Source organism: Castor canadensis, chromosome 1, assembly GCF_047511655.1.
Source record: "Castor canadensis chromosome 1, mCasCan1.hap1v2, whole genome shotgun sequence".
Classification (NCBI taxonomy): Eukaryota; Metazoa; Chordata; class Mammalia; order Rodentia; family Castoridae; genus Castor; species Castor canadensis.
Window position 1 is genome coordinate 132,198,628 of NC_133386.1, and position 20,705 is coordinate 132,219,332.

Consider the following 20,705-nt stretch of genomic DNA (forward strand, 5'->3'; position numbering starts at 1 on the left):
ACACACATACATACACACACATCAAGTCACTTCCTTAGATCACAGTTTCTTAATTATTATCATTGTGTGTCTTTGCCATTCACTTACTAAACATCTCTTTAGAACTCAGTGTTTCAGGCCTTGGGCCTGCTAATGGAAATAATATGATGTACTAACATAGTCACTGTCTGCTCTCAAGGAATTTTGGTTCCTTTTTTTTCTCTAGGAATAACATTCCTGATTTGGTACCCTTTTAAGATGGAAATATACAGAACAATGGGTATACAGAAGTAAGGGAATTTCTATCAAGTCTGTTAGATTACATGATACTACCCTGGAGTGACAGAGGTCAAAGGCCATACTAATCTTCACATCCACTTAACATAATCTGCCTTTTCTACTTTGCAGGGTGATGGTGAGGATCATACAGATCTATATGCTTGACGTGTACAAACTACAAACAAAACTTACCATAAACATAAGTAAAAGTATTGTAATGTTTGCTTCATTACTTTTTAAAAGCAAGCTATCGTGCTCTGCACAAGTTCTAATACAATGTACTTACAAGTTATGGCAGGACCTTGTTTTTTAAAATCAATGCTAATTATATGATCCCTGAATTTTGACAGGCCCATTCTGTAGCATGATCTAATGACCAAGAAGAAAGGCCATTTCCAACGGAAAGGGCTGGCATTTGACAAATATTAGTAGCTGGTGCTGAAAACAAGGCATTTTGCTGGACTCACTTTCAATACCTAATCTAGTGCACACACACATACACTCCTTCAGAAAGCACTGACAGGAAGAGGGTAAGCAGGCCTGACCAAGGTTCTCCACTCTTCAAATAACACTAGAGGATTTCTACTTGATGGCCTGTCTTTCTAAGTCCATGCTTTCAAAACATGGGCTGGACTGATTCCAAATACTGAAGTAACAAATATTACTAAATTATGTCATTTCCTCTACCAAAAAAGTGATTTTACTACTACTTCTGGTTGTGATGAAAGGTTCTATTGACTATTCAAATCCTCACCCAAGTTATTGATGCAGTATTAAATGACTTCACTTCTTTTTCTCTGGCACTTTAACACATGCCAATGCTTTCATCCACCTCCACTAACATGGCTTATAAATTACTGAGGTGGGGTCATTTTAATAGTATGATTTGTCACATCTCTAGAGATGATGTACAAATGAGACAGCTAAGAAGACAAACTCCTCTTTGACAACATGTGTTAGTTTATATAAATAAACCTTCAAAAGCTAGAAATATCTTACTGCTATCATACTTGGTTAGGAGCCATAATAATTAATGGTTCTTTGATTTCTTACACATCGAAATGTGGAAAAATGATGGTATTAAGGTCAAAGACAAAAAAGAACTTTCCCCAAGTTTTTTGGGGCCACAAATTGGATACAAGTTTCTAAAGCTTAAAAGAGGCTTCCTGAATAAAATCTGAAACCTAGGAAAGTCTGTTTTGAAGAAGTTTATTGTTCCCTCCTTTTAAAACTGCCACAACAGTGGCAGAGAGCAAGACACTGCTTCATATGAATTTAGATCTTAACACACACACATGTAATCTCTCAGTTTACAAAAAGAGTATAAAGTTGGAGAGGATACAAAATGTTTAGAAGCAGTCTACCTCTTAAACAGATGAACAAAACCAGTTTAGCATACTGTGGCCTTGGTTCAGTTAGGAAGAAAGTCAGGGGCTACTTGGGAAGCACTACCAAGAGAAGCCCAAACAGGTGCTAAAGCTTCAAGCCTTCAAGCTTCAGATGCAGAGCACTGACTTTCCTATTTCCCACTGTACGGTCAGCCAGCCCCCACTTGGACTTGACCTCAAAGAAAGCTGAGTTTTTCTTTGCAACTCTTTCTGCCATCCTTTGCATTCCCACTTGGCCCTTGAGAAGAAAGAAGTCAGTGTGTACATTCACACATGTGTGCATTGGGCATGTGCACAACTATGTGAGTGCACGTGCGTATAAGTCTGAGGTACTGAGGCAGGGGCCAGTTTCCCTTAGAAGACTCCAACAGCCTTCTAACCTTAGGACCCATGCTCATAGAGCCAGGAATAGAACACAGGGCAAGGAGAGAGGAGCATCTGAGTTCAGAGAGGAGCTTCGCTCAGCTACATGACACCAGTTTACTCTCAAGTTGGACTCAGTCATAGCCATGTGGTCTTTTCCACCATGGCTGACCTCACTGGAGGTGCTGTTGAATTCACTTACTAATCCACTAATGTACTTGACTTCCTTAATGCAGTCTTAGTCTAGGCACTTCTTGACCAATTCTGTCAAAATACTGCCTTTTCCATGAAATGACACAACTGTGATCAGGAGTGTGAGCTAGACAGCCTTGATGTTAAAGCTCTGTTTCTTTGGCTGAAATACTTATCTGCCAAAAACGGAGGGAGGGAAAGCACAAGTCGTGAGCAGCACATGGAAAGGTGAGTAATGGGCCAGAAACTGCGCAAGGTTGCTTGCCTGGGCAAAGAGCATGAGCTGGAGTAAAGGTAACAGTAAAAGCAGTATGGTCCAGAGGATGAGGAGTGTGGGTTAGGAAGCAAGGGATTAGTGTAGGACTCCAAACTAGAAATTAGATCCAATTTCAGAAAAGAATAACAATCTTAATAAAAAACACCAACATTAAACGGAGATTGGTTCAGGTGAAGCAAGGCAAAGATAACAGCATATGGAAGTGTAATTCTAGTCTGATCAGACATGAGTAAGGAAATTGTTCAGCAAGCCTTTAGATTTATATGACTAAAAGTCAACTGAGGCTCATAAAAGCAAAAGTTTCACAAACCTTTTATAAAACTGAGAGGTCTAAGAGTACAACTGATAATGTCTTTAAATAACAACCAAACTATGGATACTCATTCATGAAATGTTCCAACTGGAAGGATAGCCAAATAAAACCAAAGCACTAAAGCTGGTCTTCCTTTACAAACTAGAAAATTTATAGAATGTCCACCTCTTAAGGTAGAGCCAAATGTGGTAAAGAAATGCTACATATTTCTTTTAGGAAAACACAAACCCAGGCATGCGACAGTCCTACTATGGCATGTGGAAAAACATTATTCAAGTGGGATACTAACTTGATGTGATGTTGAAAGCCACAAAAATCCAAGATGGGTTGGAAGGAAACATGTGCATGGTCTTCTCCTTTAGGCTTGGATAATGAGGTGAGGAGACCATTAAGGACTTGCCAAAAAGCACTAAACTTTTACTCCATAAACAACAATGTGAAATGAGTCCCTAGAAGTGGCCTGAGAGAAGAAAGCTATTACCAGTCAAGCTGTAGAGAGCTAAGAGATTATAAAGCCCACACATTCAAGTACAAGTCTACCAGCAAGTAAGAACACAGAAAAGGGCTTCTAGAGTTTAGCAGGAGAATTCCAACTTGTACTGACTGCTTCTCCATAGTCTTTATAATGGCACAGAATAGGACTATGGCCAAAAAAGAATTTTTCATTATTCATGTAACTGGTTAAGTAAAAGGGCTGATTGTAGTATTTAATTATGAACAAAGAAGCTTAACAATCCAAGGAAACAGAAGAGGAGTGAAGAAGAGTTACTTACCTGTGCTATATTTTTGTTCAGAAGATAGACGCCATAATCAAATTGCAACTTCTCCCCTCCTTTTGGATATAAAGGAAACCTAAGAAAGGTAAAGAAAGATGAGAAGTTTTCCCAAAAACTGACTAAATACAACCTTCAAGTTGTTGACAGAGGCTGGTTTCAACATCTCCAGATTGGACTAAATTACTTAGTTATAGTCTCTGTAATCCAGTACATAAGAGTCAAGTGAGAACAATGGCAGCTTTCTTGCAAAGGAAAAATTAAGTAGGTCACACACCAAGGGACTAATAAATAAGTAAGTGACCCACCAACTCCAAGGAGTTGAAGCCATTTGCTTTCTATTTACATGTCAGAAGCCTGCCACATTAAGAGTCCCACAAATCTTCTAGTACCTTTGACCTGACATCTCAACTTCTAAATGGGAGAGGAAGATTAAAGAAAATTCAGATTTATTTATTTATTTATTTTTCTTTTATTATTCATATGTGCATACAAGGCTTGGTTCATTTCTCCCCCCTGCCCCCACCCCCTCCCTTACCACCCACTCCGCCCCTTCCCTCTCCCCCACACCCCCTCAATACCCAGCAGAAACTATTTTGCCCTTATTTCTAATTTTGTTGTAGAGAGAGTATAAGCAATAATAGGAAGGAACAAGGGTTTTTGCTGGTTGAGATAAAGATAGCTATACAGGGCATTGACTCACATTGATTTCCTGTGCGTGGGTGTTACCTTCTAGGTTAATTCTTTTTGAGCTAACCTTTTCTCTAGTTCCTGGTCCCCTTTTCCTATTGGCCTCAGTTGCTTTTAAGGTATCTGCTTTAGTTTCTCTGCGTTAAGGGCAACAAATGCTAGCTAGTTTTTTAGGTGTCTTACCTATCCTCACACCTTCCTTGTGTGCTCTCGCTTTTATCATGTGCTCAAAGTCCAATCCCATTGTTGTGTTTGCCCGTGATCTAATGTCCACATATGAGGGAGAACATACGATTTTTGGTCTTTTGGGCCAGGCTAACCTCACTCAGAATGATGTTCTCCAATTCCATCCATTTACCAGCGAATGATAACATTTCGTTCTTCTTCATGGCTGCATAAAATTCCATTGTGTATAGATACCACATTTTCTTAATCCATTCGTCAGTGCTGGGGCATCTTGGCTGTTTCCATAACTTGGCTATTGTGAATAGGGCCGCAATAAACATGGGTGTGCAGGTGCCTCTGGAGTAACCTGTGTCACAGTCTTTTGGGTATATCCCCAAGAGTGGTATTGCTGGATCAAATGGTAGATCGATGTCTAGCTTTTTAAGTAGCCTCCAAATTTTTTTCCAGAGTGGTTGTACTAGTCTACATTCCCACCAACAGTGTAAGAGGGTTCCTTTTTCCCCGCATCCTCGCCAACACCTGTTGTTGGTGGTGTTGCTGATGATGGCTATTCTAACCGGGGTGAGGTGGAATCTTAGCGTGGTTTTAATTTGCATTTCCTTTATTGCTAGAGATGGTGAGCATTTTTTCATGTGTTTTCTTGCCATTTGAATTTCTTCTTTTGAGAAAGTTCTGTTGCCCATTTCTTTATTGGTTCATTAGTTTTGGGAGAATTTACTTTTTTAAGTCCCCTATATATTCTGGTTATCAGTCCTTTGTCTGATGTATAGCTGGCAAATATTTTCTCCCACTCTGTGGGTGTTCTCTTCAGTTTAGAGACCATTTCTTTTGATGAACAGAAGCTTTTTAGCTTTATGAGGTCCCATTTATCTATGCTATCTCTTAGCTGCTGTGCTGCTGGGGTTTCATTGAGAAAGTTCTTACCTATACCTACTAACTCCAGAGTATTTCCTACTCTTTCCTGTATCAACTTAAGAGTTTGTGGTCTGATATTAAGATCCTTGATCCATTTTGAGTTAATCTTGGTATAGGGTGATATACATGGATCTAGTTTCAGTTTTTTGCAGACTGCTAACCAGTTTTCCCAGCAGTTTTTGTTGAAGAGGCTGTCTTTTCTCCATCGTATATTTTTAGCTCCTTTGTCAAAGACAAGTTGGTTGTAGTTGTGTGGCTTCATATCTGGGTCTTCTATTCTGTTCCACTGGTCTTCATGTCTGTTTTTGTGCCAGTACCATGCTGTTTTTATTGTTATTGCTTTGTAATATAGTTTGAAGTCAGGTATTGTGATACCTCCTGCATTGTTCTTTTGACTGAGTATTGCCTTGGCTATTCGTGGCTTCCTGTGTTTCCATATAAATTTCACGGTAGATTTTTCAATCTCGTTAATGAATGTCATTGGAATTTTGATGGGAATTGCATTAAACATGTAGATTACTTTAGGGAGTATAGACATTTTTACTATGTTGATTGTACCAATCCATGAACATGGGAGATCTCTCCACTTTCTATAGTCTTCCTCAATCTCTTTCTTCAGAAGTGTATAGTTTTCCTTGTAGAGGTCTTTCACATCTTTTGTTAGGTTTACACCTAGGTATTTGATTTTTTTTGAGGCTATTGTAAATGGAACTGTTTTCATACATTCTTTTTCCGTTTGCTCATTGTTAGTGTATAGAAATGCTAATGATTTTTCTATGTTGATTTTATATCCTGCTACCTTGCTGTAGCTATTGATGATGTCTAGAAGCTTCTGAGTAGAGTGTTTTGGGTCTTTAAGGTATAGGATCATGTCGTCTGCAAATAGGGACATTTTGACAGTTTCTTTACCTACTTGTATTCCTTTTATTCCTTGTTCTTGCCTAAATTCTCTGGCTAGGAATTCCAGTACTATGTTGAATAGGAGTGGAGATATATAAAGAGGGATAAAAGAGAGAGATGGAGTAAATATGATCAAAGTACATTATATTTCACCTATATGAAAATATAATGAAACCCATAATTTTGTATATCAATTATACACTAATAAAAACAATAAAAAGAGCAATATATAAGTCTTTGTTTCTCTTCAGGTAGCCAGTAAATTAGTGCCAATGTGAGTCATTAAAAAATTCATCAAATTTATAGGGATGGCTATTTGGATGCAACTTCTCCACAGCAATGTACTCATGGCATGAAGCTCTCATAAATGATTTTATAATTTGACCCAAGGTAACAAAGGGATGAGATATGGATTGACCTAAAGGTGAGGGGTTATTATTTTAGGGAATACATTTCCCTCACTATTTCCCTTTCCTTGCGCCTGCAAAAAAGAAGAAAAGGTCAGTGCATACCAAGATTCTAATAACTTATTTCTGATTCTCAACATCAAGCAGAAGTGTAATAATCTAAAACAGATTTCTCTACAAAAAGATCAACTACAACCAAGGATCACAAAGAAAATGTCATCTCCCTTAGTTGTGCAATATACAATTATTTCAAGAATAAAATAATCTTATTGAAATGAATGATAGGTGACAATTACTAGACAGTCTTACTTTCAGTTATCTTAATTGCCCAAGAAAAGAGGCATTTCATAAAGCCCAGAGAATAACATTTTCAGGGAAAATAAAAGGAAACAGAATTTAAAAGCTTTATATTAAATTCTCAAAAGTTGTTAGCTTCATAGTAGCCAAAAAATAATGTTGTTGTGTTGTAAAATTATAGGCACTGGAGAGTAAGCAAGGTCAGGAACTAAAAATTTATTGAAGGAAACCAAATGTGTCAGATACCCATCTAGAAGATATAGTGTTGTAGTTAATTGAAACAATAAAAAAATAAACTAGGACATGTGGTTTGGCCCTAAGCTGAGATGTGTAAAAATGACAGCAAAGCAAATTCAGGATAAGCAGAATGCAACACTGGGTTTTTGCAAGGTGTCTGGAAATAATTCAGATACATATAGGGCAGTGGGCAGAGGAACTTCATATCTGCAAAGACATAACAAGAGGACACTTCTAAGCGATTTACTGGAGCCCTAAAACTGTGTACCGTATAGTTGTTATTCTATAAACTGTCACATGTAGACTATCCAAACAGCTCTCCAAACCCAAAGCTATCTCCATTTTCAAGTTATAAATCTAGAAACGGTTTCATATTTAGTAAGCGAAAATTGAGATCAGCACACAATGAAAACCAAACTTCTCCATTTGTGAAAAACGGATCTCACAACATTTGACTTTATTATGACTTCACTGGGACTTCCTTAAGGAAAGAGCTACAAGATATATGTGTAACACTGAAACAAATCCAGAGAGTGATTAGAGCTAAAGGCTCAAATATGCCAATGCTAAGAACAGAACAGATACTAGGATGGAGTTTGTATTTTATGCTGCTTTCAAATTCTTAATGGCTCACTCTGAGTTGAACAGTTTAATTATTTATAACTATTACACATTTATCTGAAACACTACATGGATTTATAGATTTCTTAAGCAATCTAGAAAAATGGAATCCATTTTAAAGGATAAAACTTACTACCATCAGGATATAATACACAAATCAAAGATATTTTATTTCAATTATAGATGAAGAATCACATTAGCAAACTGTAGAAGGCTCAGATAAGAATGTGGTCATTTAAATATAACCAGAAAAATATCTTTAATACCACAAAGAGAACTCATTGAAACAAAGTCTTACATTAAATAACTGTAGGCTGAACTATGTATTTCCTATCAATACACTCAATTCATTAACATTACACTCAATTAAATGGCCCATATTAAATTATTTTAAAAATTAAAAATCCAAATGTAAAACAAGGTGAAAATCATAGAAGTAGGAAGCAGTGAACAGATTACATGTGGGAAAGAATTCCATCTGAGGCTTACTATCACTGCTCTGACACTGGGTGGTAAGGAGGTGAGTAGGGAACTGTAGACCTCTAGCCTTAATCCACTGCTGTCTACTACAAATGTCTTTATCACTGTGAACTATCTGAGGTTAGTCTGTCTCAGTTTCTAATTTTGTACTCACTGTGTAATTATGTGAGACACTCTAAGGAACATATATCTTAGTAAACTGTTGGCTTCAATAAGAAGCAGGCTTCAGTTTGTTCCTTCTGTGCCTTGCTGGACACATCTAGCACTGTTACTAACAGACACTCAATAAATATTTCTGAATTAAAAAATTGATTATGTGTGAAAAAGATTTAGAGCTCTTTAGTATCTCACCATGTCAACAAAAGTAAAGAGTTACGACATGACTTCCCCAAAATACTAATGTGATCCCAGGTTGCATTAGCAGAAGTAGAACAGCTAAATTTGGGAATGTGAGAGTGACAACTATTTTGTACAGCAAGTGAAGAGACAAACTCATCATTAGGTCTTCAAGGGTCAGTGCAGTATTCTTTCTATTGCCTTGGTGTCCTTTAGGGAAGCACCTGCAGGGTAATGAAGGGGATGGAAGCCACACTGTTGAAAGAAATGAATGAAAGAACCAGAGGAGTTTAGCCTGGAGGAGACGGGTCAGGGACAAAAAATGAACAACTTTCAGAGAGAAGAACTGGGTTTGTTCTATGTGGTTTCAATCAGGGAGAACCAAAGTGAACAGTAAGAACTATGGAAGATTTATTTACTGAGTTAGTCAAAACCCATAAGATCTTGGGTACAGTCAGTCTGAGATGGGCAGTTAACAATAAATAATGGACAGGGATTAAATGGTAGCCTCCCAAAAGATATATCCACATCTTAATCCCTCAAATCTGTATTGTGACCTTATTTGGAAAAAGAAGAATCCTGGATAAGATCATTCTTGATTATCCTGGTGTGTCCTAAATCCAGTAAGTGCTGTTATAAGGGGTAGGCAGAGGAGAGATAGGAGAGGAGAGAGAGGAGAAGAAATACTTAGAGACACTAGACACTGGAAATGGTTTTAAAAAAAAGTTGTATGGCCCTGCTGACACCTTGGTTTTGGACTTCTGACCTCTGAGAGAATACATTTCTATTATTTTAAACCATCAAGTTTGTGGTAATTTATGATGGCTCTAGAAACTAGCAAAGGAGGAAGCAAACCCTTGATGTCCCACTGACTACATGAGATAAATATTTTCTCTAATCTCAAGATTCTATAATTCTGAATATTTAAAACTAAACACATTGTTATTTTATTTTCCTTCAGGAACTAAGAAAGCATTTTAAGACTACAACGTTTAAGGATACCAGCCAAGGCTGGAATATAGACCTACTGAGTGCTGGTGAGTGAAGTGCTGGAAAAAGAAATTGGTGTATATGGTCTTAGTGTAGGAATTTTTTTCTTACTAAGTTTATATGTACATAAAAACACCCACAGGTACATGATGCATGAAAACTATGTAAAATTCAACTTGAAAAAAAAATCATAAAAGAAACTGATTTTGGCTGAGCATGATAGTACATGCCTGTAGTCAGAGTACTTGGGAGACTGAGGCAGGAGGATCTTGAGTTCCAGGCCAGCCTAGGGTACATAGATAGATCTTGTCTCAAAAGAGCAAAGAAAAAAAAACCCCTTATTTTTAATCTTTCTTATTTAAAAAGATAAAATTATTATAATTACTTCCTTCTCTCTCTCTCTCTCTCTCTCTCTCTCTCTCTCTCTCTCTCTCTCTCCCCCTCCCTCCCTCCCTCCCTCCCTCCCTCTCTCAACCTAGGCATTTTATAAAGGACTCCAAGTTAATGACATTTTCTTGCTTTCACCTTCACAACTTCACATCCAGGTTGGGTTCTTTGATGGCAACTAGGGATGGAGATGAGGCTGAAGTTGATTCAGTTTTTTAACTGTGCACATTAAGATCATTTCTGCTCACTTATGTCTGCAGAACATACTCAATATGTTCTAGGATAGAACTTTGCCTCAAACAGCATTAGGTTTCTAGCACAACTTTTCTCTTTCAGTTACTTGGACTTCGAGTGACATTCAATTTTTACTCACCTTACTTGAATTTTTTTTTTTTTTAAGGCGATACCGGGGTTTTAACTCAGGGCCTCATAACTTGCTAGGCAGGCACTCTACCACTTGAACCACTCTGCCAGCTCCTTACTTGCCTTTATATACATGATTTGGCAAGTAGAAAGTTATTTTCTCTCTTATTTCTCTATTCCCATTGCCACCCTGTATAATTCTCTTGGTGTGGGTGGAGTACTCTCCTGTGTACTATAGGTTGTTTAGCATGGACAGTATCACTGTCCTCTACCCTCTAAAAGTCAACAGCACCCTCCTTCCAGTTATGGCAACCGAAAATATCTTCAGACATTCCCAAATGGTGCTTGAGTAGGAGAGTGAGGGGATAAATTGCCTCCAGTTGAAATACCACTTGATTATTATGATAGCTTCCTAGCCAGCATCTTTAGTGCCAGGTCACTCTCCACACTGCTGCCAGACTGACTTATGGTGGTCTATCTAGTAGGTTTTTAAAAATTGAATTATACAGAAAAGACTGTTTTTTTAGTCTCAAGCTCCATTACTTACTTGTTATGTGAGCTTGGGTAAATCACAACTGCAGTAGCTCAGTTCTTAAATTGTGCAGAAACTATCATCTTCCCTGCTTCCTCCATATGTCTTTTTAAAACATTTTTTAATTGGATATATTTGTTGTACAGGACGGATTTACTGTGACAATTCCGAATAGGCTTACACTGCACACTGGTTAGGTTGCCCAAAAATACATTGAAATCACACAGCATGAGGTAAACACAGTTCTTTTCTCTCAAGACTTCTTAACAACTCACTTCTCACTCAGCTTCCTAATCAGTTATTGTCTTACAATTCTGACTCCTCTGCCTAGCTTTCAAGGTCTCAGTGACCCAACCTGTCCACCCAACTTATCTGCTGCCTGTTGCTCAATTGGTTTCCTCAGTTATGATCACACCAAGCTCATTCCTCTTTCTCTTTCTTTGCTCACTTCCTACAGATGCCCATCTCTTTTTCCTTCCTATCTAAATACTGTGCCACCCTTTATAAGATCTAGTTCAAGTTATCACATTGCTTTTAAAAACCTCTTGGACAACTCCAGGCCTCACTGATTTTCCCTTGACCTTCCTACTACTTGTATCATGCCTGTTTGTTTCCATGTATGTTCATTTCAAACTAGTGACAGGGTATTAACTCTCCTCTATGTCACAATTCATGTGTGCACAATACAAAGTTTGTATTTGTTTTTCTGGTGGTACTGGGGTTTGAACTCAGGGCCTCTTGCTTGCTCAGCAGGTGTTCTACTGCTTGAGCCAGGCCCCCAAGCCGACGTGTGCATAATTCTTATTCTGGCTGCTTCATGCTTTATTTGAGGGTGATGGCACATTTGAAATGTAACCTAAATAAAATTGGAGTATCAGCCAAAGAATATAAAACTCACTTTAAAACATGTTTCAATGTTATTTTTCTTCAAAAGTCCCCCTTAAATCAACTATAGTAAATTGTGAGTCAACTCTGTTGTGTGTGGGGATTGAGAAATTAGGATAAATTATTATATTAATGTCCACTGGATTCCTCCTGCTAGGAAGTTTAGAAGACCAGCCTTTATAACCAGTGGGATAACCTACTATTAGGAGGAACCAGTTCTTGGTTGATTTTGCTTCATGTATTCCAAAGAAGCAGTTTAAAAAAACAGAAAAAGGGCTGGAGGTGTGGTTCAAGTCATAGAGTGTCTGCCTAGCTAGAACAAGGCCTTGAGTTCAAAACCCTAGTAGTGTAAAAATTAATCAATCAATAAATTGCAAACTATTTTGGAAATGTAAAATGGTGCCAGCATGCTGCTAATCTTTTCCCAGTGACTGAGGATGAGAACTGACCAAAGATCAATTATTAAATTGATCCATACTAAATCATTTAGCTTTACAAAGTGGACAAAGTAAAGAACTTGATAGTAAAAAAAAGGACTGTATTTTACTTTGTCAAGACTAAAGGAAAAAAATCTATTATATTTTTCTCCCAAGTTGTATAGTATCACTGAAGCATCAGCGATAATTCATTGCAAGTTAACAATGCACTGAAAGCACAAGGTAGGCCACAGGTGTAGAAGATGGGAAACGGCTGGCTGTGGGGGCTCACTGAGGACTGTGAAAATATGTGAGGATCGATTTCTACATTACCCCAAAATGTACTCTTTAAGACATTTAAAAAAAAAAAAAGACAAATTAAAAACTAAAAAAAAAAAGAGAAAAAAAAGGAAAAAAAATAAGCCATTTTAAATGAACAATTCAATTTTCAATTGCCATTTGCTATTGTAACTGCATTCAAATTTATTTTCAAGTTTCAATTCATCTTAATTTAAAATTTTTACTCTAAGGATCATTTAACATTCTCTTATAAGTGATAATCTCATTTTAAGCATGATATTTAATTTAAAATAGCAAGAAAAGGTACACCCCTTGGTCTGGGCTAAAGTTACAACTATGAAGAGTAAGTTTTGAATTTAGGTCAGTATTTTCTCCTGCCCTCTACAGCCAAAATGAGTTTTGAAAAATCAGATTTGATCATGGCATCCACTTTCCTGCTTAAAGCCATCAAAACTTAATCTTCCTAGAGTAGCCTACTGGGCCCTAATTCACTTCTACTTCTTTGAATATATATCTCATACCGTTCTCTACACACACTAGGCTCAACTCATGCTACCCTTCTTTCTGTTCCTGAACTTGCCATGTCTGTTCCCTACTTTGGGGCAATGGAACTTGCTATTTTCTATTTTTCAGTGTTTTCTCCTTAAATCTTCATTCTGGTCACTGATTAAAGTCACCCTTAGAGAGACCATCCCAGACCACTCAATGTAAAACTATTCTTCAGAAACATTACAGTGAACACATTAGACTAAGAATACTGCACGTGCTTCCATAGGAAGCTTCAAGAGGAAGCGTCAGTAATGCCTATGAGAATATGTTCACTGAAAATTTTATCTCAGGTTTACAGGAAATTCAGGGGAAAGAAAAATATGTGAAATGATAACAAAAGAATGTAATCAGCAAAATTTGGAGCCCTGTGGGGAACTGAAAACTTCACAAGCAAAAATAAAGAGAAACTTCAGATGAAAGGAGACTTAAGATGCAACAACTGAACTCTAACAGATGGTTGGTGGGAATATAAAATGTATACACTATGAAAAAAGGTCTAATTGTTACTTATCAGTGTTATTAAATGAACACTCTAATGCAGCAATTCTAATGAATGATTTCTAAAAATGTGAAAGCAAGAAAAATGAGAACATTTGCACACAAAAAGTTGTAAACAAAAATGTTCATGGCAGCTTTGTTCACAATAGCAAAAAACTGAAAACCACCTCAGTATCCATCCTCGGGAAATGGAAAAACAAGCTGGCATATGCATACAACGGAGCACTTCTCAATAAAAGGAAAAGAGCTACCAATATACACAGCAGGGGTGAACCTACAAACTTGTCAAGTGAAAACAGCCTTACACAAGTTCCTATCACAATGTTTCCATCTGTGTGAAGATCTAGAACTGACAAAATGAATCTATGGTTGAACAATGACTGCCCAGGGGACTAAGGAAGATAGTGATTTAAGGGAAAAGAGAGGAATTGTTTCTGGGGAGATGCAGTGTTCTGTATCTGGATAGAAATTGGATTGCACAGATATTTGCATCTAACAGAACTCAGAATAGTTCATTTAATGTATATTTTACCTCAAAAGAAAAAGAGAACCATAGACAAATACTGAGTTCTCTAGTTAATCACATGCATGATGAAGTACTGGGGTGGGGAAGTGTAATGATATCTGTGACTTACTTGAGATTCATCAGAATAAGTAAGTTGGTGAGTAAACAGAGGGATGGATAAATGGAAAGATAAATAACAAAGCAAGTACATACAGCAAAATGTTAATTGTAGCTCTCTGGCCAATCACTGTTCTAGGCTAAAGCTACAACTGTGTAGACTGTAAAATTTTCTCAACTCTTCCATGAGTTTAGAAATTTTCATAATAAAATCTTGGGATAAATAAAAAATAAACCAACAAAAGGTTTAGGTAGTTGTAAGTGATAAGAGAAAAATAACACTGCATGATAAAGAGTGGCAGTTTTTCAAACTTTAATTTCATACATTTGTCAGCAAAAAAACTATTATCAAGTGGCCCATATATATGTAAGCAATAAATATTGTATTTTAATTGCTGAAGCACAAGTATTATTATACTTGTATAATAATATTGTAAAATATATACACAGTAGAAAATTAAGATGACATAGTAAAAAGAAATGGAAATGCTTTAAAAAGAAAAAAGACATTGGCAACTAAAGGAAATGTGAGGACTTGCTTGGATTCAGATTTGAAGAAATAAAACTTCAAAGGTTATAAAATAACTGGAGAAATTTGAACACTGGCTAATTACGGGATTGTGCTTTTAATAGGTGTGATGACATAACCATTATCTCTTTTAGAGAGATATAATGAAGTATTTATGAATAAAATATTATAATGTCCAGATTTACTTAAAAATACTCCACTGGGACAGAGAGTAGTAGAGACCCAACCAAAATAGGATCAAATATTTTCCTAATTATTAGAGCTGAGTTTACAGGGTGCGTTATATCATTTGTTTAACTTTATATTGCTTAAAATTTTCTATAGTAAAAACAATTTTCCATAGTAAAAACTCACTTAAAACAAGAAAAAATAATAGCCCCTTAGTCTCTATCACATCATCTGTTTTTCATTTGTTTCCTCCAACCAGAAAGTTAACTCCAAGAAGACACAGATTTTTATCTGTGTTGTTTAGTATTTTATTTCCAGTATTTAAAACACTGCTTGCTAACAGTACAGAAATTCAATAAATGTTGAATAAATGAAATCAAAGCCATGTCTCCTGTGCTATATCTTAAGTCTTTCTCCTAAACTTCATAATTGTAATTCTAATTTCATGCTGGATTTCTTCTTCAAAGTGTACCATAAATATTTCAAATTCTACATGTTCACAGTTAGAGAGTATCATACTTCAAATCTGGCCATGTTATCACTAATCAAAGATCTGGAGTAGTTGACCTAATATGAAATCTACTTTTTCTAATTCTCTCCACCTGTATGTTCAAGATAGAAAGTTTTGTCAAGAAAAATGAAAAAAAAAAAAAAAGAAAGTTTTGTCAAGAATGACCTTGTCTTTATTCTCACTTGGCTAATTTTTACTCAGTCTTGAAGAATTGAATTAGGTAACCTATTCCAGGAAGCTTTCTCTGACATGCATTTCTAGTTTTTGAGGCCTGAGCTAAGGAGGACTTTTCTTCCATGTTCCTGTAGCACTTGTGAATACTGGTATTCCTTAACTTACAAAGAAATAATAGCCTGTTAGATGTCTACCTTAAATCTTAAAGTACTTTAAGCCTGGGAACTGTACTCTTATAGAACTTAGCATACACCTTCTTACTATAACTTGTGCTAAACATGTAAAGATGTAGAATCTCCTTTGATGCTTCTCTCCTACCCATATCTAATAGATTAGCAAATTCCACTTACAAGTTAACAAGTTAAACACAATGGCCAGGAAGTGCTTTGTAGCTTCATGGGTAGGAGGGACCAGAGAGAGATAATATTAATCATAGGCAGTTTCCTAGAGATGGAAAAATTTAAAAAATTTATGAAGAAAGTAAAAGTCAGAATTTAGAAAGAGATTAGATGAAAGAACATTTGAAATTATAGTAAAATCATTGATTCAATCAACAAATAATTTACCAACTTTGCACCAGAGTCTCTGATGAGCATTAGAGAATTAAGGCAATCACTTTCTCATTCACCCATTCACCAAATATTCACTGTGCATTTTCAGGTAGGTGCTGTTCTGGGTACTGAGCAAAAACGGAATAAAAACAGACAACAATACTTTCTGCTCTTACAAAGTTTACATTTCAATAAAGGAGACATAACTATCAAGATAAGGTTCACTAAGGAGGTGGCATTAGAATAAAAACTTGAAGGAAGTGAGAGAGAGTACTGAAGCAGCTTTCTGGCAGAGTATGCTGGGCATGGGGAACAGGAAGTACAAAGGCCCTGAGACTGGAATGCCCAGTATGTCTGTGTTTGAGGGACTGAAAGGTCAGAGTGGCTGGAACAGAGGGAGGAACAAAGAAATAGGAGATGAAGTCAGCGAGTTGATGGGTCCAGATCATGCAGCACCTTGTAAGTCACAGTGAAGGACTGGTTTTTACTCTGAATGATAGTGAAGTAATAGAGTGTTCGGAGAAGAGGTGAGAGATCAATCACCACTCACTCTGTAAGAATAATTTGCAAGAGAAAAGGAAAAGAGACATGGAGAGGCTACTGCAAAAATCCAGACTAGAGAAGTCAGTGGTTTGAACTGCATGGTGGCTGCAGAGGTGTTGAGAAGTGGTTTATTTCTCAAATATTAAAGATAGAGCCACCATGATTTTTTGACAGATTTTACATGAAGTGTGAGAGGAAGAGGAGTCAAGGATAACTTCAGAGTTTGGGGCCTAAGCAATTGGCAGGATGGAGTTGCCATCTTATAAAAGTAGAGGTGATATTAAAATAGACAGCTAGAGGTTGGGTAAGAAATAAGAGTGTGAGGAACTAAATGCTGTGAGATAAGGCTGATGGATCAGCAGGAACAAGACTGTGCAGAGTTTTATAAACCACAAGAAATCTAGACGAGAATATATCCTTGAGGATAATGGGAGGACTATGAAAGGCTTTTTAAGCATAGTTTTAATGGGATCATGGTTCATATTTTTTAAAGACCATTCTGGCTACACTGTGGTAAGGAATAAATCCTGGTTTGGAGTCTGCTGCAATGGTCCAGGCCAGAAATAATAACAGCTTTGATTAGGGTTCCAGAAGTAGAAAGTAGAGGTATGTGTATGTGAGTAGATGTGACCTATAATTTATGGGGAGAATGAGATGGATTGGTTGCTACAGTGGGAAAGAGGGAAGAGTGAGAGAGAACCCTTTGGTTTCTCCACTGAAGAACCAGGGAGATGGTGGTGTCTGTGAACTGAGCTAGGAACACTGAAGGAAGAACAGGTGAATATAAATTATAAACTGTATTAATATATGTATATTTATTATGTATAAATAAAATTAGGAGAGAAATTGGGATAGAAATATCAATTAAGAAATTAGAAACATTTAGATGGAAACTGAAGCCTTAGCCTACAGAGTCATCTCATACATAGTCATCTCATGAAGCCATGCTTCAGAGGCTTGAGAGTATCAACAAAGGCAGGGGAAATGAAAGGGAGCCAGAAAAGGGCTGGCTGAAAGATATGAGGAAAACCAAATAGAGGAGTTCAGAGACAGTATTGATCTATGAAGGAAAATATTATCAACAGTCAAATGCTGCTAGCAGGCTAAGCAAAATAGAGTTTGACATGTCTACTGGATTTAATTATATAAGCGCGTTGGTACGTAGTTTTGGTAATATAGTAAGACAAGTTTAAATGAACTTGTGGGGGAGGAAAGCAGATTGGTGTGAGTTCAGAATGGCAGGAGGGGAGGAATGTTGGCCTGGAGAGAAGATAGCTCAGCTACTGGAGTGACAAAGTGAAGCACAGCTGAAAGATACTTCTCACTTCTGAGAGGGGACAGGCTCTTTATACCATAGGGGAGACTACAGAATGGTGTCCCTTAGAAGGCAGATGGGGAAATTATCTCACTGTAAGACGAGGGATAAAGAAAACCATCACTGTGGATGCATTTTATTCATTAAACAAAATTTCAACCACTCCTAAGAAGTGGAAAGTGTGGGTGGTAGAGATATCTGGGTGGGCAAACACCCACCCATGGAGCTTAGAGTCAGTAGAATAGACAGACATTGCTCATATAATCATACTAGAAAATGTGTAATTTATCACCTAAATACTATTTCTGGAAAGAGTGAGGAGGACTTCAAGAGCAAGTGACCAGCTGAGATGTTGAAGATAAGTAGCAGTTAAAGGAAGGAGTGTTCCAGTTAGGCAGCAAATGAGGGACCCGTGGCAGGAGAAAGTTGTATGAAGGATGGAAAGAAAGTGAGTATGGTGAGGCTGAAGAGAGAAGTGGCAAGAGCTGAAGCAGATTAAGACTCTGTAGGCCATATCAATCATGGTCCAATCTTTATCCTAAGAGAAATAGCAAAGAGTAAAAAAAAAAAAAAGTCCTATTAGGAGATAATGAAGAAGAGTAATTTTCCCCTCCTCTTCCTTTGGAGAGAGAAATGAGAGAAAAACTATAATGAAAGATCATATGTGACAATCAAAGAGATTAAATGTGTTCCAATAGGTAGTAAGATGCCACCCCAAAGTTTTAAATGAAATCATGTAAAACGAAAAGACAACTACGCTGTGATTCCATCTGCCCTCAGTCAGAATGGCTATCACCAAGAAAATAGGAACTAATGCCAGCAAAGATGTGAGGAAAAAGGAACCCTTATACACTGTCAGTTAAGGTGTAAATTAGTGCAACCACTTTGGAAATCAGTGTGGAGGTTCATGAAAAAACTAAAGATAGAATTACCTTATGACCCTGCCATACCACTTTTGGCATATACCTGAACGAGTGTAAAGTCAACATATGAGAGAGGTATCTGTATACTCATGTTTATTGCAGCAGTATTTATAAGAGTCAAGCTATGGAATCAGACTAGATGCCTGCTGATGGATGAATGGATAAAAAGAATGTGGTATACATAATATATGTATCTTTAGATATACAATGGAGCATTATTCAGCCATAAAGAAGAATGAAATTATGTCATTTGCTGAAAAATGGATGGAATTGGAGATTATCATGTTAAGGGAAGTAAGCCAGATCCAGAAAGACAAATATTTGATGTTTCTTCATATGTGAAATCTAGATTATGAAAAAAAAAAAAGACATGAAGGAGAAAGATCAGTGTGAAAGGGAGGGGAGATAAGAGAAAGTAATAAAGGGGGGGTGAATATGATCAAAGCACATTATATACATGTATGAGAAAGTCATAATGAAACCCAATATTATGTACAACTAATATATGCTAGTAAAAATGGTCCTAAATAGGTTTACATCAGAATATGCTCTGCCAATATTGGAAACATTTTTTTCTTTATTTAGACAGAGCTGTAGTAAAAAGAGAATGGAATTTCAGGGAAATCAAATTCCAAATAATTTCAATAAGAAGGTTAAAAATAACCACTATATTTTAAAACTTGGTAAGCTGCAGGGTTGTAGATATTGTTAAAGAACTCAGTATCAATTTCCCTATAGAACACCCCCCCAATTTTTAACACCTTTTTTGCAACAGTTGAAAAATAGTCCATAGGCAAATTTCAGGGAACAGAGAATAATTAAAGGATGGAAAACATGTCCTTTTAAATAGTCAATTTTGTAAAATAAAAATTCTGCCAAGTAAGTCAAAATCACATTCCACAACATTAACAGCTGTCCTGCATTTGCCTGGGTTTAACAGCACCTGTTTCCCACAAAAATCTGTAAATGTTAAAAAAATAAAAAGCCCTACAATTAAGCCATGCAAGGTACATAAATACTTGGTAATACCAGAAGATATGTGCATCTGGAACATAAATTTGGAAGAAAAACTACGTACCATTTTACATTTCTAAAGCCAACCCTTCACAATGAGTGCATATAATGTAGATTTCTTTAAATAAATCAGCACACCTAAAGGTATATTCTCACTTATTTATACAGTGCTGGGGACATGATAGACACTTAATCTTTTATGCTAAAATTATTTATTTAATATCTACTTAGGGCAGAGGAAGAACAAGGCAGAAGAGGGTTTTAGATATAATAAATTAAGGCTCTGAAGTCAGAGATTCAGAAGCTAAGATCCCAGCTTTGTGACTTACTTGGGCATGAACTAGGGCATGCTATCTGAACCTGTTTTCCAAACTTTATAATGGGTTTAATACTCCAATCTTGCAAGATTGAGAACTAAACAAGAAGCAGTTACTGGGTATCCAGTATTATTATGATCTTTTCTAAGGGTTCACTTTATTTTCCACCTCTTTCCTACCCACTCCTATCTGTAAGTGCCTCAAGGAGAGATCCCATATTTCACTCATTTTGTGGCCTCCTGAAATCACAAAGCATTTTTATGCACCTGGAACTTTTTACCCTATACTTCATACAAATGTCTTATTTCCTTAATGAGAATGTAATCTCCTTAACATGGGTGTTAAACTGAGATTCTTATTTATTCACAGTGGGTATCCAACAAATCCTTTTAAATGAATGACTGAATAAATCAGATAATCAAATGTCAAGTGAGAAATATCTAAGTGGCTACAGTCCTGTGAATTAAAAAACAAATCACAGGAAT

At 36.7% G+C, this 20,705-nt stretch overlaps 1 protein-coding gene across 3 annotated transcripts in view; it reads right to left on the reverse strand.

Annotated features, from left to right (window-relative positions):
• Uvrag (UV radiation resistance associated) overlaps nucleotides 1-20,705 on the reverse strand; it is a 322,555-nt gene that overhangs the window by 68,997 nt on the left and 232,853 nt on the right. For all 3 annotated transcript variants that reach the window (XM_074082663.1, XM_074082669.1, XM_074082674.1), the window contains one exon: nucleotides 3,565-3,643. In XM_074082663.1, the coding sequence (XP_073938764.1) occupies nucleotides 3,565-3,643 (79 nt within the window). The remainder of the gene's footprint in view (nucleotides 1-3,564; nucleotides 3,644-20,705) is intronic.